The sequence below is a fragment of the Geotrypetes seraphini genome, chromosome 6 (genome assembly GCF_902459505.1).
Source record: "Geotrypetes seraphini chromosome 6, aGeoSer1.1, whole genome shotgun sequence".
NCBI classification, from domain to species: Eukaryota; Metazoa; Chordata; class Amphibia; order Gymnophiona; family Dermophiidae; genus Geotrypetes; species Geotrypetes seraphini.
This window is the reverse complement of record NC_047089.1, coordinates 15,431,502-15,452,372: the sequence shown is the minus strand read 5'-3', so window position 1 is coordinate 15,452,372 and position 20,871 is coordinate 15,431,502. Positions and strand designations below refer to the sequence as shown.

The following is a 20,871-nucleotide window of genomic DNA, read 5'->3' as shown; positions in this document are numbered from 1 at the left end:
GACTAGGGGGGGGGGGGGGAATTCTATAAAGAAAGCACCAACGGTTGCATCACTAATAATAAAACCCTAAGCGCGCATGCGAACTCCTACCTGCGTGATCCGTGATCCGTAGCCGGCAGAGAAATTGTAAAGTGTGCAACGCATGCGCACGTTCGGAGAGTGCGCGCATGATGATTTGCTACGAGTGGTGGTTTACTTTATCAAGCAGCGGTTACTGTGGGCCGGTTGCTCTTTCCAACACAATGCGTGATTAAAAAAAAAAAAAAAAAAAAAAAAAGATAGGTGGGAGAAGGGGCACGATAATTGACAGACTGACCAGGGAGAGAGATTGAAAGAAAAAAAAAAAAATACCGACGGGACATTGACAGACTGACAGAAATAGAGACAGGTAGGTGGGAGTGAAAGACACACACAGAAGGGGGCTAGGGAGAGAGATTGAAAGAAAAAACAAAACAAAACCCCAGACAGCGGCCAAGGAGAGAGACAGAAAAAAATGAAAGAAACACAGACAGACAGCGGCCAAGGAGAGACACACACAGAAAAAAAGACAGATAGGCAGCGGCCATGGAGACAGACAGCAAAAAAAGAAAGACAGTATAGTTAACGCATAAGAGCACTACCCAGGCCACCAGTTCCCTTTCCAGCTCTCAGGATGGCACCAAGTCCCGCAGTCGCTCCGGCGGGGAGGGCCTGGGGGGCTAGTTATGTGCCTTTGTTTTTTACCCTTTGTATTGGACCACTTTTATGTCATTGTTTGGCCTTGCACCCTGTTGGGTGGTGTATTTTTCACTGTTAATAAACATACGTTAAAAAAAAAAAAAAAAAAGAAAGACAGAAAGAAAGAAAGACAAACAGCCAGAAAGCAGCCAAGGAGAGAGAAAGAAAGACAGAAAGTGGCCAAGGAGAGAGAAAGAAAGAAAAACAGACAGCGGCCAAGGAGAGAGAGAGTGACAGAAAGAAAGAAAGACAGACAGACAGCGGCCAAGGAGAGAGAGAGAAAGAAAGAAAGAAACACAGACAGACAGCGGCCAAGGAGAGACACACACAGAAAAAAAGACAGATAGACAGCGGCCATGGAGACAGACAGCAAAAAAAGAAAGACAGTATAGTTAACGCATAAGAGCACTACCCAGGCCACCAGTTCCCTTTCCAGCTCTCAGGATGGCACCAAGTCCCGCAGTCGCTCCGGCGGGGAGGGCCTGGGGGGCTAGTTATGTGCCTTTGTTTTTTACCCTTTGTATTGGACCACTTTTATGTCATTGTTTGGCCTTGCACCCTGTTGGGTGGTGTATTTTTCACTGTTAATAAACATACATTAAAAAAAAAAAAAAAAAGAAAGACAGAAAGAAAGAAAGACAAACAGCCAGAAAGCAGCCAAGGAGAGAGAAAGAAAGAAAGACAGAAAGTGGCCAAGGAGAGAGAAAGAAAGAAAAACAGACAGCGGCCAAGGAGAGAGAGAGTGACAGAAAGAAAGAAAGACAGACAGACAGCGGCCAAGGAGAGAGAGAGAAAGAAAGAAAGAAAGACAGACAGACACCAGACAAGGAGAGAGAGAGACAGAAAGAAAGACAGACAGACAGAAAACGGCCAAGGAGAGAGAGAGAGAGAGAGAGAGAGAGACAGACAGACAGCGGACAAGGAGAGAGAGACACACACAGAAAAAAAGACAGACAGACAGCGGTCATGGAGACAGACAGCAAAAAAGACATACAGAGAGACAGCGGCCAAGGAGAGAGAGAGAGAGAGAGAAAGAAGGAAAGACAGACAGACAGCGGCCAAGGAGAGAGAGAGACAGAAAGAAAGAAAGACAGACAGACAGACAAAAAGCGGCCAAGGAGAGAGACAGAAAGAAAGACAGAACAGAAAGCGGCCAAGGAGAGAGAGAGAGACAGAAAGAAAGACAGACAGACAGCAGCCAAGGAGAGAGAGAGAAAGAAAGAAAGACAGAAAGACAGCGGCCAAGGAGAGAGAGAGAGAGAGAGAAAGAAAGACAGCGGCCAAGGAGAAAGAGAGAGAGAGAAAGAAAGAAAGAGACAGACTGCGGACAAGGAGAGAGACACACACACAGAAAAAAAGAAAGACAGACAGCGGTCATGGAGACAGACAGCAAAAAAGACAGACAGACAGCGGCCAAGGAGAGAGAGAGAGAGAAAGAAGAAAAGACAGATAGACAAAAAGCGGCCAAGGAGAGAGAGAGAGAGCAAAAAAGACAGACAGACAGTGGCCAAGGAGAGAGAGAGAGACAGAAAGAAAGACAGACAGACAGAGAGCGGCCAAGGAGAGAGAGAGCAAAAAAGACAGACAGACAGCGGCCAAGGAGAGAGAGAGACAGAAAGAAAGACAGACAAACAGACAGCGGCCAAGGAGAGAGAGAGAAAGAAAGAAAGACAGACAGATAGACAGCGGCCAAGGAGAGAGAGAGAGAGAGAGAGAGAGAGAGACAGAAAGAAAGAAAGAAAGAAAGAAAGAGAGACAGCGGCCAAGGAGAGAGAGAAACAGAAAGAAAGATAGACAGACAGCAGCCAAGGAGAGAGAGAGAAAGAAAGAAAGACAGACAGACAGAAAGCGGCCAAGGAGAGAGAGAGAAAGAAAGACAGACAGACAGTGGCCAAGGAGAGAGAGAGAAAGAAAGTCACACACACACATCTATTGTAGCACCCGTTAATGTAATAGGCTTAAAGACACTTGTAGCAAAGTGGCTCACAGCTAGCTGCAGGACCTCACACAAATGTGGCAGACACGTGCACAGGCTGCAGGTAGAAAATTGTAATACTTTTATGTACATATAGCTTCTCTGGCTACAAGTACAATACAGGACTAAATAGAAAGCTCTATGTCTGACCTTCATGGACCTCAAAGGAAATGGTCCAGGGTAGCAGAAGAACAAGATCTCCTTCTACACACCACCAAGGTCACTAAGGTCCTCCAAAGGACATCACGCCTAACCACACCCTTTCCAAAGGGCATAACACGATGTGATACCCACCAGTGAGCCTTCTTCGGAGTAGCTCCCACACTCTGGAATGCACTCCCTGAAAAACACACATACATACACAAAATGTTTATCCACTCCTACCCTAGTTGAGAATTCTCAAGCACCGTTCTGACCTCGTATGCAATTTCTTACTCCTGCCACTCTGTCTAATCTATCTATATGCTCCATCTTTGCTTATTTATTTATTTATTTATAAATCTATATCCCGCCTATCCAAAAATCTATGCGGGCTACAAAAAAACACACCTAATCTGTAAACGAACACGCAATCATTGAAGCACTAATAACACTGCACAACAATTTTTTGGTTAAGTCTTGATTCCTGAAAAGTTTTTGGTGATTATGACAGGTACCAACTTGGTATGCTCAAATATGGTTTTGGTTTTACTGCATCACGTAAGAACTATGAGAAATAGACATTTTTATGTTTACTGACAATAAAATATATAGTCAAGTTTACGTTTCGCACAAGCGACTAAATGAAACAGAATTAAAAGTGTTTTGCTCCCGAGTTTCTTTTATATTCAGTGTCTGGTGCATCACGTTGTAGCATCCAACAATAGTCGGCAAGCATTGACGGATTCCAATTGCCCTGGTATCGTTTCTCCATCGTAGCTATGTCTTGATGAAACCTTTCACCGTGCTCGTCACTCACAGCACCGAGATTTGCGGGGAAGAAGTCCAAGTGTGAATGGAGGAAATGAATCTTGAGTGACATATTGCACTTCATTCTCTTGTATGCTTTGAGAAGTTTGTCTACCAGCTGAATGTAGTTTGGGGCTCTGTAATTGCCCAGAAAATTGTCAACAACGTCTTTCAAGGCTTTCCAGCCAATTTTTTCCGGCCCAACTAACAGATCTTCAAATCGCTTGTCACTCATAACATGTCTGATCTGGGGGCCAACAAAAATACCCTCTTTGATCTTGGCATCAGTTATTCTTGGGAACATCTGTCTTAAATAACGAAAACCTTCCCCTTCCTTGTTCATTGCTTTCACAAAATTCTTCATGAGTCCCAGTTTAATGTGAAGAGGAGGCAAAAATATCTTTGTCGGGTCAACAAGCGATTCATGTGCTACATTTTTCTGTCCTGGAACTAACTTTTTACGGAGTGGCCAGTTCTTTCTAGAATAGTGCGACTCTCTGTCTCGGCTGTCCCATTCGCAGATGAAACAGCAGTACTTTGTATAGCCAAGCTGCAGTCCTAGTAACAGAGCAACGACTTTGAGGTCTCCACAGATATTCCAGTTATACCTGGTATACTGGACATACTTTAGTAACATTTCCATATTCTCATATGTTTCTTTCATATGTGCTGCATAGCCAACAGGTACTGAAGGATAAACGTTGCCATTGTGCAACAGAACAGCTTTCAGGCTTAACATTGATGAATCAATGAAAAGACGCCACTCTTCCGGGTTGTGATCACAACCAAAGACTGAGAACAATCCTTCAATGTCACAACAGAAACAGAGACTGTCGACTTGTGCAAAAAATTTGGTTATATCATGATGCCGGTCTCGAAACACAGAAATTTTCGTACCTGGTGATAGCAAACACCATTCCTGCAGTCTCGAACCTAGCAGCTCAGCTTTTGCTTTTGACAGACCCAAATCTCTGACCAAATCGTTCAATTCGGACTGTGTTATCAGATGTGGATCGCCTGATGAGGATGGTTCAAAATCCGGGTCAATGTCACTGTTAGAACCCTGCACTGCAGTTTCTTCATCTGGTTCGTCTAAGGTCCAATCCTCTGGTGGTTTCGGAACTGGAAGACTGTCATCATGTGGCATGGGTCTCATTGCTGAAGGCAGATTAGGATATTCAATTGACTTCTTGTTTTTGGCAGAGAAACCAGACACATTAGTCAAACAGAAATAACAGTCCGTCACATGGTCTTTCTGTTCTCGCCATATCATCGGAACAGCAAATGGCATCGTCTTTCGAGTACCTCTGAGCCAGGCTCTCAGACTAACAGCACATGTCGCACAGCAAATGTGAGGCGCCCATTGCTTGTCTTGATCACCTATTTTGCAGCCAAAATACAGATGATAGGCTTTCTTTACAAGGGCAGTCATCGAACGTCTCTGAGGCGTAAGTGTATATTCCCCACAGATATAGCAGAATGTGTCGCGGCTGTTACGACACCGACGAGACATATTGCCCGACACCAAAACGTCTATAGCATCAAGCTTACTTACTGTTATATTGCTACAGCTACTATACTACTATACTTTACTATACTGATACTATATACACACACGGACTATCTATATTAACCAAATGAGCAGGATCGGTGTATGGAAGCCACCATTATAGCATGGTGAGACAGCGCAAGCTCGTTCAGACCTGCCCAGACATGCCCAGGATGTCATCTTCCATAAAACAGCTTCCAACCTGGCTAGATTTTATGCATGGACATACCCAGGCGGCACAAACCGTTGTTGATAAGACACTTATGGGAGAAAAAATTGTTTGCATCCAAATATAAGAAAAAATCACGACAAAATTGAAGATTTCTCTGAAATGGTACGTGATGGGTAATTTTTGATGTAATATTCATGATCAGCACCCAAAATTCTATAAGAAACACCCAGCAGTGTTCAGGAAGCAAAAACTTTGTTGTGCAGTGTAATGTTACATCACAAATTAAGACTTACTAAAAATAATAAACCTTCAAAAACCTACATAAGAAAATAAAATAAAGTTTGGTAACCCGTATACACATATCAAGACAAACAACATTCATTCATGAATAAACAACCAACCAACCAGTCCAAAACTAACAGTATCATCACATCACAAATAATAAAAAGTTTCCTGAGAATAATACGCCTTCAAACACCTACGAAAAGATAGAAAAGAAGAGATTTGATGTACAGTATCTGGAAGAGCATTCCACAGTCGAGGACCTACTACACAAAAAAACGCGACCCACTACACAAAAAACGCGCGTGCGAATGGTTACCTTAGCTATTCAAATGTATTGCCATGTATCATATGACATTGTAAGGTAGCATACTATGGGCTCCTTTTACTAAGCTGCAATAGCATTTTTAGCGCATGCAGGATTTTAGCGTGTGAACTAATGCCAGCTCAATGCCGGCATTAAGGTCTAGTGGCTGAATTGCCGCGTGTGCTAGACCTTAACGCCGGCATTGAGCTGGCGTTAGTTCTAGCCGCGTAGCGCGGCTTTGGCACGCTAAAATCCTGCGTGCGCTAAAAACGCTATCGCAGCTTAGTAAAAGGAGCCCTAAGCCATACTTTGATTGTAATTTGAATATTTTCACTGCTGCTTTTGTCGATTGCTTATGTTTGACTTGTTCGCGCTATACATCGTCTTGAGTGAATTCCTTCAAAAAGGCAGTAAATAAATCCTAATAAATATAAGGAGAATAAAAACCCTATTTCCTCACAGGACTGGGATCTCCAATAAAGCCTCCCCCCCAAACACAAGCCCTATACCAGTAGGTTGCCCCTGGCTTGGCTACACTCTTCTGTATGCAGTAACTTCCCTTAATCATAACTACAGTTCTAACAGCCAAGGGATACGAGTCAAGAGCCTCCCTTGGTCGTCTTCATTTACCTCACTTCTGATCACACAACCCCAAAATCCCTGGAGGCATAGATTTAAGACTTCTTCCCTAGCTCCTTCTTCCCTGAACGCCCCTCAGGTGCTAAAGCCAAGCCAGAACTCCTTGGAAGGATCCTCGCTCGACCTCCTCTTGGAGACTTTTTTTCCCCTTCGGGGCCTCTCTGATCCATTCTGCTCCAAGGTATTTAGACACCTCCCAGCTGAGCCCCACCCCTCTGACTCAGCCTCTGACACGGCAGGTTAGCGCCACCTGCCATAAGGTGGCTAGACTGTAACTTCAGTGAGGGAGTGTCCTTAGGGACACCTGCCTCTATGCCACTCCCTCCCTCACAGGGCATTTGGGTCCACATGCGTGTCAATGCAGGGAAGTGGGAGCCAACGTGGGCGCGAGAAGCACGTTGACGTTGTTACTCATGGCGGTGAACAACTAGAGTTACAGGGGAAGGGAAGGGGATGCGGTGGGGGAGGAGTGGGAAGAGGCGGGGCAGGTGGAGAGGAAGAGGGGTGTTGGTACTCCCACCATGATGGCGCTTGGGATGGACCAACCCCACCCCCCATTACTATGCCACATTTATGGACTAGTTTTATGTGAAAAAAACATCTGATTATTTAGCCTTGTCTGGTGTGTATACGTGCTAATATAACTAGGCCTTCTAGAATCTGATTACTTATCTGAGTTTGTAGGATAAAGAATCGTGACGATGGCATTGCCACATACATGTTCTTGAAATACCTAGACAACTGACCCGTTCCTCTCTCTCTCCTCAATAACGGTCCTCCTGGGGACAGATAGGGAAAATGCTTGAGTACCTGATTGTAAAAACCGCTTAGATAACCTTGATAAGCGGTATATCAAATCCTAATAAACTTGAAACTTGAAACTTCTTACTCACTTCTTCTTTCCCCACTTAAGTCCAACTATTCTGTACCTTTTTAATCTTTTGTAAACCGCATAGAACTTCACGGTATTGCGGTATATAAACTGTTATTATTATTATTATTACATCCTCTCTCTCTTTCTCTGCTTTTTTTTAAAAAAATTTTTCATTCTCATGTGAAGTTGTGTGGTAGCCATGATGGTCCACTTTTAGAGGTAATGTTAGGTGCCATCGATTCGTGTTCGATTCCTAGCAACTTGATAGAATCAGGGCCAGTGATCTGGAAAAAAACGGGACCCCTTACATACTTTCAAAATACTTTGCGATTATTTAAACATTTAGTATGGCCTTTGAAAAAAAAAAAAAAGAGTACATACTGTACTCAAATATAAACTGAGATTTTGGGGATTAAAAAATGGCCCATAAATTAGGGTCTTGGTTTATATTTGAGTCTATCCCTCCACCCCACCCCCAGTAGCGTCTCTTGGTCTCCACCCGGAACGAACAGTTCCCCTGCCATCTGCTTCCCCCCCCCCACCACCACCCGGCAATTTCTCTGCCATCAGCATGTCCCACCCTCTTCCCCATCACCACCACAAAGAGGTATAGCCTACTTTCTTCCCTGGTAGTTTACTGAGTCATTGGGGCTAGAGAATGACACGGTGACAAAATTCATCACCGTTCCCGTCCCCGTGGAAAACCGCGGGAAATAATCCCATGTCATTTTCTAGTGTCTATTTCAACCTCAGTCCTTCTACACCAGCATTCTTCAAAGCAAAGCTTGCGGGTCAATGGTTGTGGCCATTCATACTCTTATTCTTATGGGAGCCAAGGATAATGAAGCCATTGTGACATCACTGATGTGACTGGTTCTTAGGCACTGGTGGAATGAGGCATTATGACATCACAATATCTGCTCTGGATACCAGAGACTGTCATTCTGTAGTGTCTGTTTCAACCTCGGTCCTTCTACACCAGCATTCTTCAAAGCAAAGCTTGCGGGTCAGTGGTTGTGGCCATTCATACTCTGATTCTTATGGGAGCCAAGGATAATGAAGCCATTGTGACATCACTGATGTGATTGGCTCTTAGGCACTGGTGGAATGAGGCATTATGACATCACAATCTCAGCTCTGGAATGTTGCTGCTCAATCAGCATTCTTCAAAGCAAAGCTTGCGGGTCAGTGGTTGTGGCCATTCTTACTCTGATTCTTCCCTCTCTCCTTAAAGAATGACATGAAGATGGTTTCCCGCGGTTATCCGCGGGGACGGGAACGGTGATGAATTTTGTCACCATGTCATCCTCTAGTTGGGGCAGAAGCAATTCTCACTCATCCCTGCCCGTGTTCTCTTGGCGCTGAAAATGGCTGCAAAGACTTCCAGCGGCAGCCTCACAAGACTGAGCCTCAGGGCTTAGAAACCTACCTGTCGAAGAATGACCATTGTCTCGGCTCAGTTGCTGACATCAGCCGCTGCCGCTTGGATACCTAAAAGGAAGAAAGGTTTAATGAAATAAAATGCATGTCAGAGAGATATAAAGAGCTTGGACAGAGGAGGTGGTTAGAGGCGGTCATTTCATGCAAACCCCGGGGAGGAAACCTGAAGAGTTCCCCTGGTTGCATCGACGCAGAGACCATGGCATCGTGGGCCAGATGTAGGGCTCCTTTTACAAAGGTGCGTTAGGGCCTTAACGCGCACTAAAATGCCGCACGTGGTAGTTTTTCGGCTAGCGTGCGCTAATCTGGCGCATGAGCTAAAAACACTAGTGCACCTTTGTAAAAGAAGCTCTTAGTATGTAGTGCCCAAAGTTACGCACGAGGAAAAATTCACACTCAGCATTATTTTATAAAGGGGGACGGTTCATAGACAACCCCGCGAAAGACAAAGGCGCGTGCCGACAACTGAGCGCAAGACGGAGGCGCGCGCTGAAGAAAATTACAATTTTTAGGGGCTCCGACGGGGGGTTTTGTTGGGGAGCCCCCCCCCCCAGTTTACTTAATAGAGATCGCGGCGGCGTTGTGGGGGGGTTTGGGGGGTTGTAACCCTCCATATTTTACTGTAAACTTAACTTTTTCCCTAAAAACAGGGAAAAAGTGAAGTTTTCAGTAAAATGTGGGGGGTTACAACCCCCCACACCCCCCACAACGCCCCCACAACGCGGCGCGATCTCTATTAAGTAAAGTGGGGGGGTTCCTCCCCCATGCCCCCTTCTGTCGGAGCCGTGAAAACAGTAATTTTCTGCGGTGCGCACCTCCGCACTGCGCTCAATTGTCTGCGCGTGCCTTTGTCCCAGCACGCTTTTGACCTGACACCAAGGGGTGCTCCGGGCTAAGCACCCTTTTTAGAAAAGTGCAGGAGTAGCCGAATGAGCTCCTGGGCAGTTACTTAAAGGAGCAGTTGTAGGATCAATGAACTCCCCCCCCCCTCCCACCCCCATGATGTTGTGACTGCAGCAATGCAAAATTCAGCAAAATGAACAAGGCAAAATGCAAAATAAACAACTCTTATTAGCTGAATAAAGGAGTCTTTATTAAATAAATTTAAAATTGGCGTTCACTTGGCCTTCATACAGGTGACCAGTTATCAATCTACCCTTCACAACAGCAAGTTTCAGGTCAGAAAAGTCCAAATTGGGCTTTTATTTTGAAAGCTCAGGCAGCCTTTTGAGGTAGGCGTCTATTGTAAGGGCCTACCAGAAAGTAGGCGTGGTTAGGGGGGTGGATCCTGGAAGAATCTTGGACGTGTTTTGACTTAGGCGATGGCAGGCGCACTCAGGCCAAAAAAGCCCCGTCATAAATAGAGTAAACCTAAGGTTTCAACACCTAGCAGCACCTGGGACCACTAGGCACTGCGAGGCAAGATTCTATCAACGGCGCCTAGCATATGGTTGACATTTGCGCTCCTTGGCGCCTACAAATTAGATGCCCTCTACAAATCAGGGCCTATTTGCTATTCTATAAAGTAGGGATTCAAGACAAAGTTAGACAAGTTCCTGCTGAACCAGAACGTACGCAAGTAGGACTAGTTACATAGAAACATAGAAACACAGAAGATGACGGCAGAAAAGGGCTACAGCCCATCAAGTCTGCCCACTCTGCTTACCCACCCCCTGTCTATGCCCTAATGACCCAATTTCCTTATCTTGACCCTCGTAGGGATCCCACATGGGTATCCCATTTATTCTTAAAGTCTGGCACGCTGTCTGCCTCGATCACCTGCACTGGAAGCTTGTTCCAATGATCAACCACTCTCTCTGTGAAGAAATACTTTCTGGTGTCTGCAGCAGCCACTCTCTCCTCCTCTCCCTATTGGCTAAGGCTCTTAACATTTGCATCTCCTCTTCCTATAGGCTAAGGCTCTTTACACCTGCATTGTGATGTCATAGAACTTTCTCATTATAGAAACATAGAAACATGATGGCAGATAAAGGCCAAATGACCCATCATAGTAACATAGAAGATGACGGCAGAAAAGGGCTACAGCCCATCAAGTCTGCCCACTCTGCTTACCCACCCCCTGTCTATACCCTAATGACCCAATTTCCTTATCTTGACCCTCGAAGGGATCCCACATGGGTATCCCATTTATTCTTAAAGTCTGGCACGCTGTCTGCCTCGATCACCTGCACTGGAAGCTTGTTCCAACGATCAACCACTCTCTCTGTGAAGAAATACTTTCTGGTGTCTGCAGCAGCCACTCTCTCCTCCTCTCCCTATTGGCTAAGGCTCTTAACATTTGCATCTCCTCTTCCTATAGGCTAAGGCTCTTTACACCTGCATTGTGATGTCATAGAACTTTCTCATTATAGAAACATAGAAACATGATGGCAGATAAAGGCCAAATGACCCATCATAGTAACATAGAAGATGACGGCAGAAAAGGGCTACAGCCCATCAAGTCTGCCCACTCTGCTTACCCACCCCCTGTCTATACCCTAATGACCCAATTTCCTTATCTTGACCCTCGAAGGGATCCCACATGGGTATCCCATTTATTCTTAAAGTCTGGCACGCTGTCTGCCTCGATCACCTGCACTGGAAGCTTGTTCCAACGATCAACCACTCTCTCTGTGAAGAAATACTTTCTGGTGTCGCCATGAAATTTTCCGCCCCTGAGTTTGAGCGGGTGCCCTCTTGTGGCCGAGGGTCCCTTGAGAAAGAAAATATCATCTTCCACTTCGACACGTCCCGTGAGATACTTAAATGTTAGGGCGCTGGTCTTTGACAGAGGGCCGCCGCGTGAGCGGGCTGCTGGGCACGATGGACCACTGGTCTGAGCCATCATTGGCAATTCTTATGTTCTTAAGTGTTTCCTGAGTTGCTTCTGGAGTACCCACTTGCCAGTCAGGTTTTCAGGATACCCACAATGATTATGCATGAAAGAGATCCACATATAATGGAGGCAGCGAATGCAAATCAGGTTCATGCCTATTCATTGTGAATATCCTGAAACTCCGACTGGCAAGGAGGTACTCCAAGTCCGACTTGGGAAACACTGCTACAAAGAGCACCCAGCCCGGTGTCACCTGTATAGATTAAAGCCGAGTGATTTTTTTTTTCTGGTGCCTATCTCTTGGCACCATTCACCGAATCCAGCCCCTAGATCAGTGTCAGGTAAAAAGCGCGCCGGGACAAAGGTGCGTGCAGACAACTGAGCGCAACGTGGAGGCGCGCGCCGAAGAAAATGACTCCGACAGGATGTGTGGGGGGAACCCCCCACTTTACTTTATACAGATCGTGCCGCGTTGTGGGGGCGTTGTGGGGGGGTTTGGGGAGTTGCAACCCCCCACATTTTACTGAAAACTTCACTTTTTCCCTAAAAAACAGGGAAACGGTTAAGTTTCCAGTATAATGAGGGGGGTTACAACTCCCCAAACCCCCCATAACGCCGCCGCGATCTGTATTAAGTAAAGTGGGGGGGTTCCTCAACAAAACCCCCCGTCTGAGCCCCTAAAATCACTCTTTTTTTTCGGCGCGCACTTCCGTCTTGCGCTCAGTTGTCGGCGCGCGCCTTTTCAATGTCTCATGAACTTTTGTTAGCTCTGGCACAGTAAACAGAGCAAATGGTATAACCGAAATCATACCTCTGTAAATGTTCGCTGGCATGAGCAGCATCTCCCACCTGCTGCTCGCGCCGCCCTCAGCTCCCTGCTGATGTCACATCCTGGTCCCGTGACAGGAAGTGACGTCAGAAGGGAGCCGAGGATGGCACGAGCAGCGAGTGGAAGCAGCTGCTCGGGCTGGTGAACGTTTACAGAGGTACGCCGAGGGGGAGGGGAGGCGCCGGCGGTGACAGACTCTTGCGTACACGATGTACACATCGACTCTAGTGTATCTTTATTTTATGAATGGTTTCTTATGAAGGGAAATTTTAAAAATAAAATTCCAGAATCTCTCGCGGCACACCCAGAATGTCTTCCTGGCACACAATTGTGCCGCAACACACAGTTTGCAAGACCCAGCCCTAGATACATCTACAAAGTACAAAGTTAATGTTCCAGAAGGTGAAGGGGTTAATGATGAGTACCTGCACCAGCGGACAGGGAGCATCAGGTCCACTGGACGGCACTACGTGATACTCTTTTGACATGTGTTCCACCACCTCACCCCAACCAACCGCAGACCTAAAGAATTCTGTGACTGCTAATGTGCCAGACCCTCCCCACAACAATTCCGCAGCTCTAGGCAACTGCCTAGGTGTCCTAATTTTTTAACCAGCCCAGAGCTAAGGTAAAAGGAAGATAAAAGGAGATTAATTTGTTTCTCCCCCCCTAATCATGGTATAAATAGTTCTGACTTTTACTCAACCACATTACGCAGCTACAGACTGGGTAGTCCATGGATGCATTCCCTTGATCAATTAGACTAGCCAGATTCTTCCTTAGAGGCCATCAATTGTTTATCTTCTGCCAAAGGTTAGTGGCAAAAGCACGAGAGGAATACGGCTTTGCAAACAAGGCCTTAATGTTATCAGTGTGCACTGAAAAGGTCATAAAGTGGCTGATGGCCTAAATCACTTAAGACAGAAATCAGATGAGGTGTTTTTTTTCCCCATAATATAAAAACGTCCTCCCCAAGGGAGAGAGCCGATGCAGCAAACAAAATGCATTTATTTATTGGAATTTTTTTAAAAATAAATCTTTATTAATTTTCAAATGTTAACAGTGCCATACAATGAATTTAAACATAAAAACTACACAGAACGCACTTTAAATACACAAATAATTTAAAAAAAACAATTATTCTCCCCCCTCCCCATAATTAATAGAAGAAGACGTACATATTTAATTTCAATAATATTGATAATTAAGTATAGCAAACAATAATACATTCCCCTCCCCCACCCACCCACCCTGGATGTGTAAGGAAGTCAAATAAAAGGAAAGGTACATGACAGTTCTTGTGACTCAATAAATGCAGTCACTGGGCTCCACGCCATTTGGAATGCGTTACTATATCCCAATCATTCCGCGTTCATTCTTTCGTACTTGTAACTGGAACATAGGTTTGCCCACCGAAAGTGTAATTCAGTCGATCATAACTCTTCCAGTTACGTGTAACCATCTGGATGGCTATTCCCGTCATTATCAAGAAAAGCCGGCTTTTATGTCGATCCAAAGAAGGTTTAATATGTACCGCAAATTATGGCTTCATAAGTCATTGATATCGATGACCCAAGTACAACATTGATTTGTCCCCAAATTGACTTCCAAAAATTAAGTATCCACTAGGTACAGCTTGACACAAAAACTTATAATTTGGTTAACAGTATAAAAACGATAGGCCTGTTCCTGACCCAATCCAAAGGCCTCTATTCCATCCTCATCCTTCTCGATCTATCTGCTGCTTTTGACACTGTAGATGACCATCTTCTCCCCGATACGCTGTCCTCATTTGGATTTCAGGTCTCTGTTCTTTCTTGGTCTTTGACAGAATTTTTGACATAATTTTTTTTCTGGTGCCTATCTCTTGACTTCCAAAAATGAATGTGCAAAGTGAAGAACGGTGGGTTCTGATGCTGCATCGGTCTCTTTTGGCCAAGGTATTGGCTGGATCTTTAAAATGGCCTCCTAGGTGGTGTGCTAATGTGACAGGTGGGATTCAACAATGGCAATACAAGGATGCACAGTTTCTTGGGCAGCAAATAATAGGGCCCGTACCCAAAATGCTGCCCTTAAGTAGGTTCAACATGCATGCTAAATATGCCCAGTTTATTGAGTCCCAATCAAAGGCCCAAATCACGGTTTAATGGATATCGACATACACGGCCCCCGTTGTCTCTCCCGCAGATGTCACTTCCGAGTTCCACGCACAGGAAGTGATGTCGGCGGGAGAGACGACGGGGCCTGCAAGGAGCACGTTGACGTTCTTGTTGCTCATGGCGGTGAACATCTAGAGGTATGGCAGGGGGTATTGGGGAAGGAGCGGGGATAAAGACGAGGGCGGGAAGAGGCACCACCGCCCCGGGCGCCTCTCAGCCTCGCTACGCCAGTCTGTCTGTTATTCCCTCCGTAGTCCACTACCCTATTTACGTCATCAGTCCCCTTGTAATTCCCTACCTGAGCAGCGTGTATAGATTCACCCTTTTTGTCTTGTGCGACTGTCATAGATTTTAAGAAAGATTTGAACAGGTTCCTGGAGGAAAAGTCCGTCCATAGTCTGTTATTAAGACACAGGGGAAGCCACTGCTTGATGAAAGGGAGTCAGCACAGCCACCTATACTTTGGCTGAACCTGCAGAATCAAAACCCAGCAATTAAATTCAAGTTATAAAGTTTCACCCATGCTAGCTAGCAGAGACATGTGATACACCTGTGCAAAGTCCAGTGCTCAGAACTGGGTGCAGCACATTCCTGTTCACAGGGAGGACATTGATAGAGCAAGGCAGGGACCCGGGTTGGCCACTGTTGGAAACAGGATACTGGACTTGATGGACTTTCGGTCTGTCCCAGTATGGCAACTCTTATGTTCATATGTGAGCCAAGTATAGGACAATCAAGCCATTATGACATCACTGATGGGGTTGGTTCTTAGGCCTTGGAGGAATGAGGCATTATGACATCACAATCTCAACTCTGGAATGTTGATACTCTTTGGGTTTCTGCTAGGTATTGGGACCCGGGTTGGTCACTGTTGGAAACAGGATACTGGACTTGATGGACTTTCGGTCTGTCCCAGTATGGCAACTCTTAGGTTCATATGTGAGCCAAGTATAGGACAATCAAGCCATTATGACATCACTGATGGGGTTGGTTCTTAGGCCTTGGAGGAATGAGGCATTATGACATCACAATCTCAGCTCTGGAATGTTGATACTCTTTGGGTTTCTGCCAGGTATTTGGACCTGGGTTGGCCACTGTTGGAAACAGGATACTGGACTTGATGGACCTTCAGTCTGTCCCAGTATGGCAATTCTTAGGTTCTTATGACACATGGAAGAACGCACCAAAGCGTGCTAGTGATGACTACTCTACATCGGTGAGGAAACCTTGGGAAGATTGTGAGCCTTTCCAGCCTGTGTCAAATTTTGTGAAAGATGGCCTCAGCAAATACCTTTCACCGCAGTATATAGTATCAATAGCCACCCCAGGGGGAAAAAGGGATGGGGTGTGGAGGTGGACTGCTTGTTTAATTGGGTGCTTACCTAAGAAAAGAGACATTTTCCTGCTAACATAGGCGTCGTAACAGGGGAGGCCACAGGGTCCATGGCCTCCCCAAAGACTGGCGCTGTACTTTTAAATCGTTGGGCAGCCGCCACGTGGTGTCAATGAGCAGGCTTGCCCTGGAACCCTTCATTCTATGTCCAGAGGCAGGTCTGCTCGTTGACACTGTGCCGCGGCTGGCCGAAGATTTAAAAGTACAGCACCGGGAGGAGATGGAGGGAGGTCGGGAGCTGGTGAAAGACTGTGCTGCAGAATTCTGCTAGGCAGAGCCCTTGGGCCCCACCCCCCAAACAAAATAGCGTTCCGCTGCCTATGCTTGCTAAGATAAGAATGAGAGTAAATTAGAAAGGACTTAACAATAGCCTTACTGGGTCAGATCAATGGTCCATCATGCCCAGTAGCCCATTCTCACAGTGGCCAATCCAGGTCCCTAGCACCTGGCCAAAACCCAAAGAGCAGCAACATTCCAGCATCTCAAAGAAGAGCAAGATTCTGGAACCCCAATGAGAGCAACATTCCAGAGCTGAGATTGTGATGTCATAATGCCTCAGAGCCAACCTCATCAGTGATGTTACAATGGCTTGATTGTCCTGTACTTGGCACACGTTGGAACATAAGAATAGTCTTACTTGGTCAGACCAATGGTCCATCAAGCCTAGTAGCCTATTCTCACGGTGGCAAATCCAGGTCCTTAATACCTGGCCAAAACCCAAAGAGTAGCAACATTCTGGAACCTAAAGAGTAGCAACAGTCCTGCATCTCAAAAAACAGCAAGATTCCAGAACCCCAATGAGAGCAACATTCCAGAGCTGAGATTGTGATGTCATAAAGCCTCATTCCACAGTGCCTCAGAGCCAACCTCATCAATGATGTTACAATGGCTTGATTGACCTATACTTGGCACATGTTAGGCCATAAGAATACTGTTGTACTAATCACCTTTGTTTTACTTCAAGCACTAATTTCAACACAAGGCTGATGTGGTTAAGTGAACATTCAGACCCACAGCTGAGGTCCGGTGAAACAAGTTCACGGGGCAGCTGTTAAGGAGACCATCATAGTTGGTCACAGTCTCTTCCACCAAACAAAGACTAAATAACAGAAAATAAAACTTAAATGGAAATAAAATCATAAATTTCACAACAACTTAACTTTGAATGGTGTAGATGGTACACATAACTGCTCCGGGCTCCTCCGTTTATTCACAATACCGACCCCCCCAACCTAGGTTTCACCCGCTGGCTTCATCAGGAGGGGTACTACAATTACAAGATAACTCAAATCAACACTGCACCACACAGCTTGCTAACTTAATAAACACTACATTTGAAATACTCAATGTACACACTCTCTCTACAACTTACCGGCACAAACACTCCATACTGCTCACACACGCACTACTGACAAGAAGAACTTCCCAGCAGGCCACGCTTTAAATACACTCCCCTTTTACTACCTACTACATCATCACTTCTGACATCATGATTGATTATAATTGAAACCATTCAATATCATTGTTTAATCCTGTGGGGGCCAAGGTATGCCATTGGAATATAAACTTCTGCTCCAAATAAAGAAGATGTTGAGTGATATTTCCAGATTCTTTATAAGCACACATAAGAACAATATATTGTAATTCCTCAATAGAGTGTTGTTGCTCAATCCAATGGCTCACCAGGGGGGCAGTTACACGTTTGCATCTTATATTGCTCAAGTGTTCGGCAATGCGGATTTTAATAGCACGCCGGGTATGTCCTATGTAATACAGCCTACAAGGGCAAATAATGCAATATATTACTGCAGATGACAAACAATTAGTGCCTTTTCTTAAATAAAATTTCTTACCCCCTGTTTGAGGAATTACCACTTGGTCAGTGTTGAGGACATGAGGGCAATACACACACTGATGACAATGTACGTGAGGACCCTCTCTGTTCTGTTGGACAGGGTCACGATGTTTCAAAATCTGACCTAAATTCCGGCCCCTAGTATGGGCAAATAAAGGGCTGTCGTTCAAGCTCTCATGTACCTGCAGCACTGGCCAGTGTTTCAAAATGATTTTTCTAATTTGTTGACTTCGATTGGAATAAGGCAATACACATACCATGGCTCCACTATTCTCCCTTTGTTGGGGACGAAATAGCCACTCCCGCTGACAGTTACGGGCTCTCTTCCATGCCCGTTTAACTACCCGGGGAGGATAACCTCTCTCCATAAACTTTGTGTATAAAAGCATGGCCTGCTGCTGAAAATCCCACTCGTCAGAGCAGATCCTCCGCAACCTTAAAAATTGTCCCACCGGGATACTATCCCTAAGGGGTTTTGGATGATAACTGTGATAGTGTAGGAGAGTGTTCCGATCGGACGGTTTCCTATAAAGGGTAGTATCGTAACACACTTGAGAGTTGATCTGAGATTTGACTACTTGGATATCCAAAAAGGATACCTTATCACTACTTACTTCATGAGTAAGAGTTATGTTGGGATCTGCCTGATTCAACTCGTTTAGGAATTCCCCCAATTCGTCACACTCCCCATTCCGCAAAAAGAAGACATCGTCTATATACCTTCTCCATAGACCAACTTTACTAAACCATCAAGAAGTGTAGACATGTTTATCTTCGTATTCAGACATGTAGAGGCAGGCGACGGACGGGGCCACCGTGGCCCCCATGGCCACCCCCTTGGTCTGAAAGAAGAACCTATTTGCGAATTGAAAATAATTTTGACACACCACGAATTCAGCTAAAGTTCCTACTAACTCCTTCTTTTGAACTGAAATATTGGATTTACTGACTACCTGCTTGATAATTGCCAGGGCCGCCGATTGTGGCACGTTGGTGTACAGGGCGGAAACGTCTGCAGTTACTAACAGTTTACAATCTTGACCCTCACATCTCGGCAAACATTGCAGGAAGTGAGAAGAGTCCCTTACATAGGACTGAACAGTACCAACGTGTTTATAGATAAAACTATCTATAAACCTTGACAGAGGTTCCAGCACTGAACCGATTCCAGCCACAATCGGACGGCCCGGAGGGCACGTGAGAGACTTATGGATTTTGGGGATGAAGTATATATATGGGATTTCAGGGAATTCCACCTTCAAACATTTAAACTCTTTAACTGTGATAACCTCAGCTTGACGTGCTGTATTTAGTATGATATCAATTGCATTCTTGATATCCTTAGTGGGATCAATATCGACTTCCCTATAGAAGCTTACATCTAATAATTGCCTTAAAGCTTCCATACAGTATTGGTCATGGTCCTGTATCACTATCCCACCGCCTTTATCGGCGCGTTGGATAATGATAGTAGGATCCTGCTGTAATGACCGTAGCATGCTGAACTGCTGCAAAGATAAATTAGAACCACATTTTAATTGTGATTTTTCAGCAAGATCAACGTCCCTCAATACTGCTCTCTCGAAGGCTGCTACAGAGACATCAGGCGCTCCTGGAGGAATCCACTTAGATTTTAATTTCATTCCTCTTGCTTCTATAGGGATTTTTAAGGTTGCGGAGGATCTGCTCTGACAAGTGGGATTTTCAGCAGCAGGCCATGCTTTTATACACAAAGTTTATGGAGAGAGGTTATCCTCCCCGGGTAGTTAAACGGGCATGGAAGAGAGCCCGTAACTGTCAGCGGGAGTGGCTATTTCGTCCCCAACAAAGGGAGAATAGTGGAGCCGTGGTATGTGTATTGCCTTATTCCAATCGAAGTCAACAAATTAGAAAAATCATTTTGAAACACTGGCCAGTGCTGCAGGTACATGAGAGCTTGAACGACAGCCCTTTATTTGCTCATACTAGGGGCCGGAATTTAGGTCAGATTTTGAAACATCGTGACCCTGTCCAACAGAACAGAGAGGGTCCTCACGTACGTTGTCATCAGTGTGTGTATTGCCCTCATGTCCTCAACACTGACCAAGTGGTAATTCCTCAAACAGGGGGGTAAGAAATTTTATTTAAGAAAAGGCACTAATTGTTTGTCATCTGCAGTAATATATTGCATTATTTGCCCTTGTAGGCTGTATTACATAGGACATACCCGGCGTGCTATTAAAATCCGCATTGCCGAACACTTGAGCAATATAAGATGCAAACGTGTAACTGCCCCCCTGGTGAGCCATTGGATTGAGCAACAACACTCTATTGAGGAATTACAATATACTGTTCTTATGTGTGCTTATAAAGAATCTGGAAATATCACTCAACATCTTCTTTATTTGGAGCAGAAGTTTATATTCCAATGGCATACCTTGGCCACCACAGGATTAAACAATGATATTGAATGGTTTCAATTATAATCAATCATGATGTCAGAAGTGATGATGTAGTAGGTAGTAAAAGGGGAGTGTATTTAAAGCGTGGCCTGCTGGGAAGTTCTTCTTGTCAGTAGTGCGTGTGTGAGCAGTATGGAGTGTTTGTGCCGGTAAGTTGTAGAGAGAGTGTGTACATTGAGTATTTCAAATGTAGTGTTTATTAAGTTAGCAAGCTGTGTGGTGCAGTGTTGATTTGAGTCATCTTGTAATTGTAGTACCCCTCCTGAAGAAGCCAGCGGGTGAAACCTAGGTTGGGGGGGGGGGTCGGTATTGTGAATAAACGGAGGAGCCCGGAGCAGTTATGTGTACCATCTACACCATTCAAAGTTAAGTTGTTGTGAAATTTATGATTTTATTTTTATTTAAGTTTTATTTTCTGTTATTTAGTCTTTGTTTGGTGGAGGAGACTGTGAACA

The 20,871-nt window shown here is 45.0% G+C and overlaps 1 protein-coding gene across 2 annotated transcripts in view; it reads right to left on the bottom strand.

Moving 5' to 3' along the window:
- MYO7A (myosin VIIA) overlaps window positions 1-20,871 on the bottom strand; it is a 274,560-nt gene that overhangs the window by 233,337 nt on the left and 20,352 nt on the right. Inside the window, exons 1-2 of one of the 2 annotated variants that reach the window (XM_033948254.1) lie at window positions 17,493-17,729; window positions 8,893-8,954 (exon numbers count right to left, since the gene is read on the bottom strand). In XM_033948254.1, the coding sequence (XP_033804145.1) occupies window positions 8,893-8,910 (18 nt within the window). In that variant the 5' untranslated portion in view covers window positions 8,911-8,954; window positions 17,493-17,729. Of the gene's footprint in view, window positions 1-8,892; window positions 8,955-17,492; window positions 17,730-20,871 lie in introns of those variants that run through there. The other variant, XM_033948255.1, reaches the window with a different exon arrangement.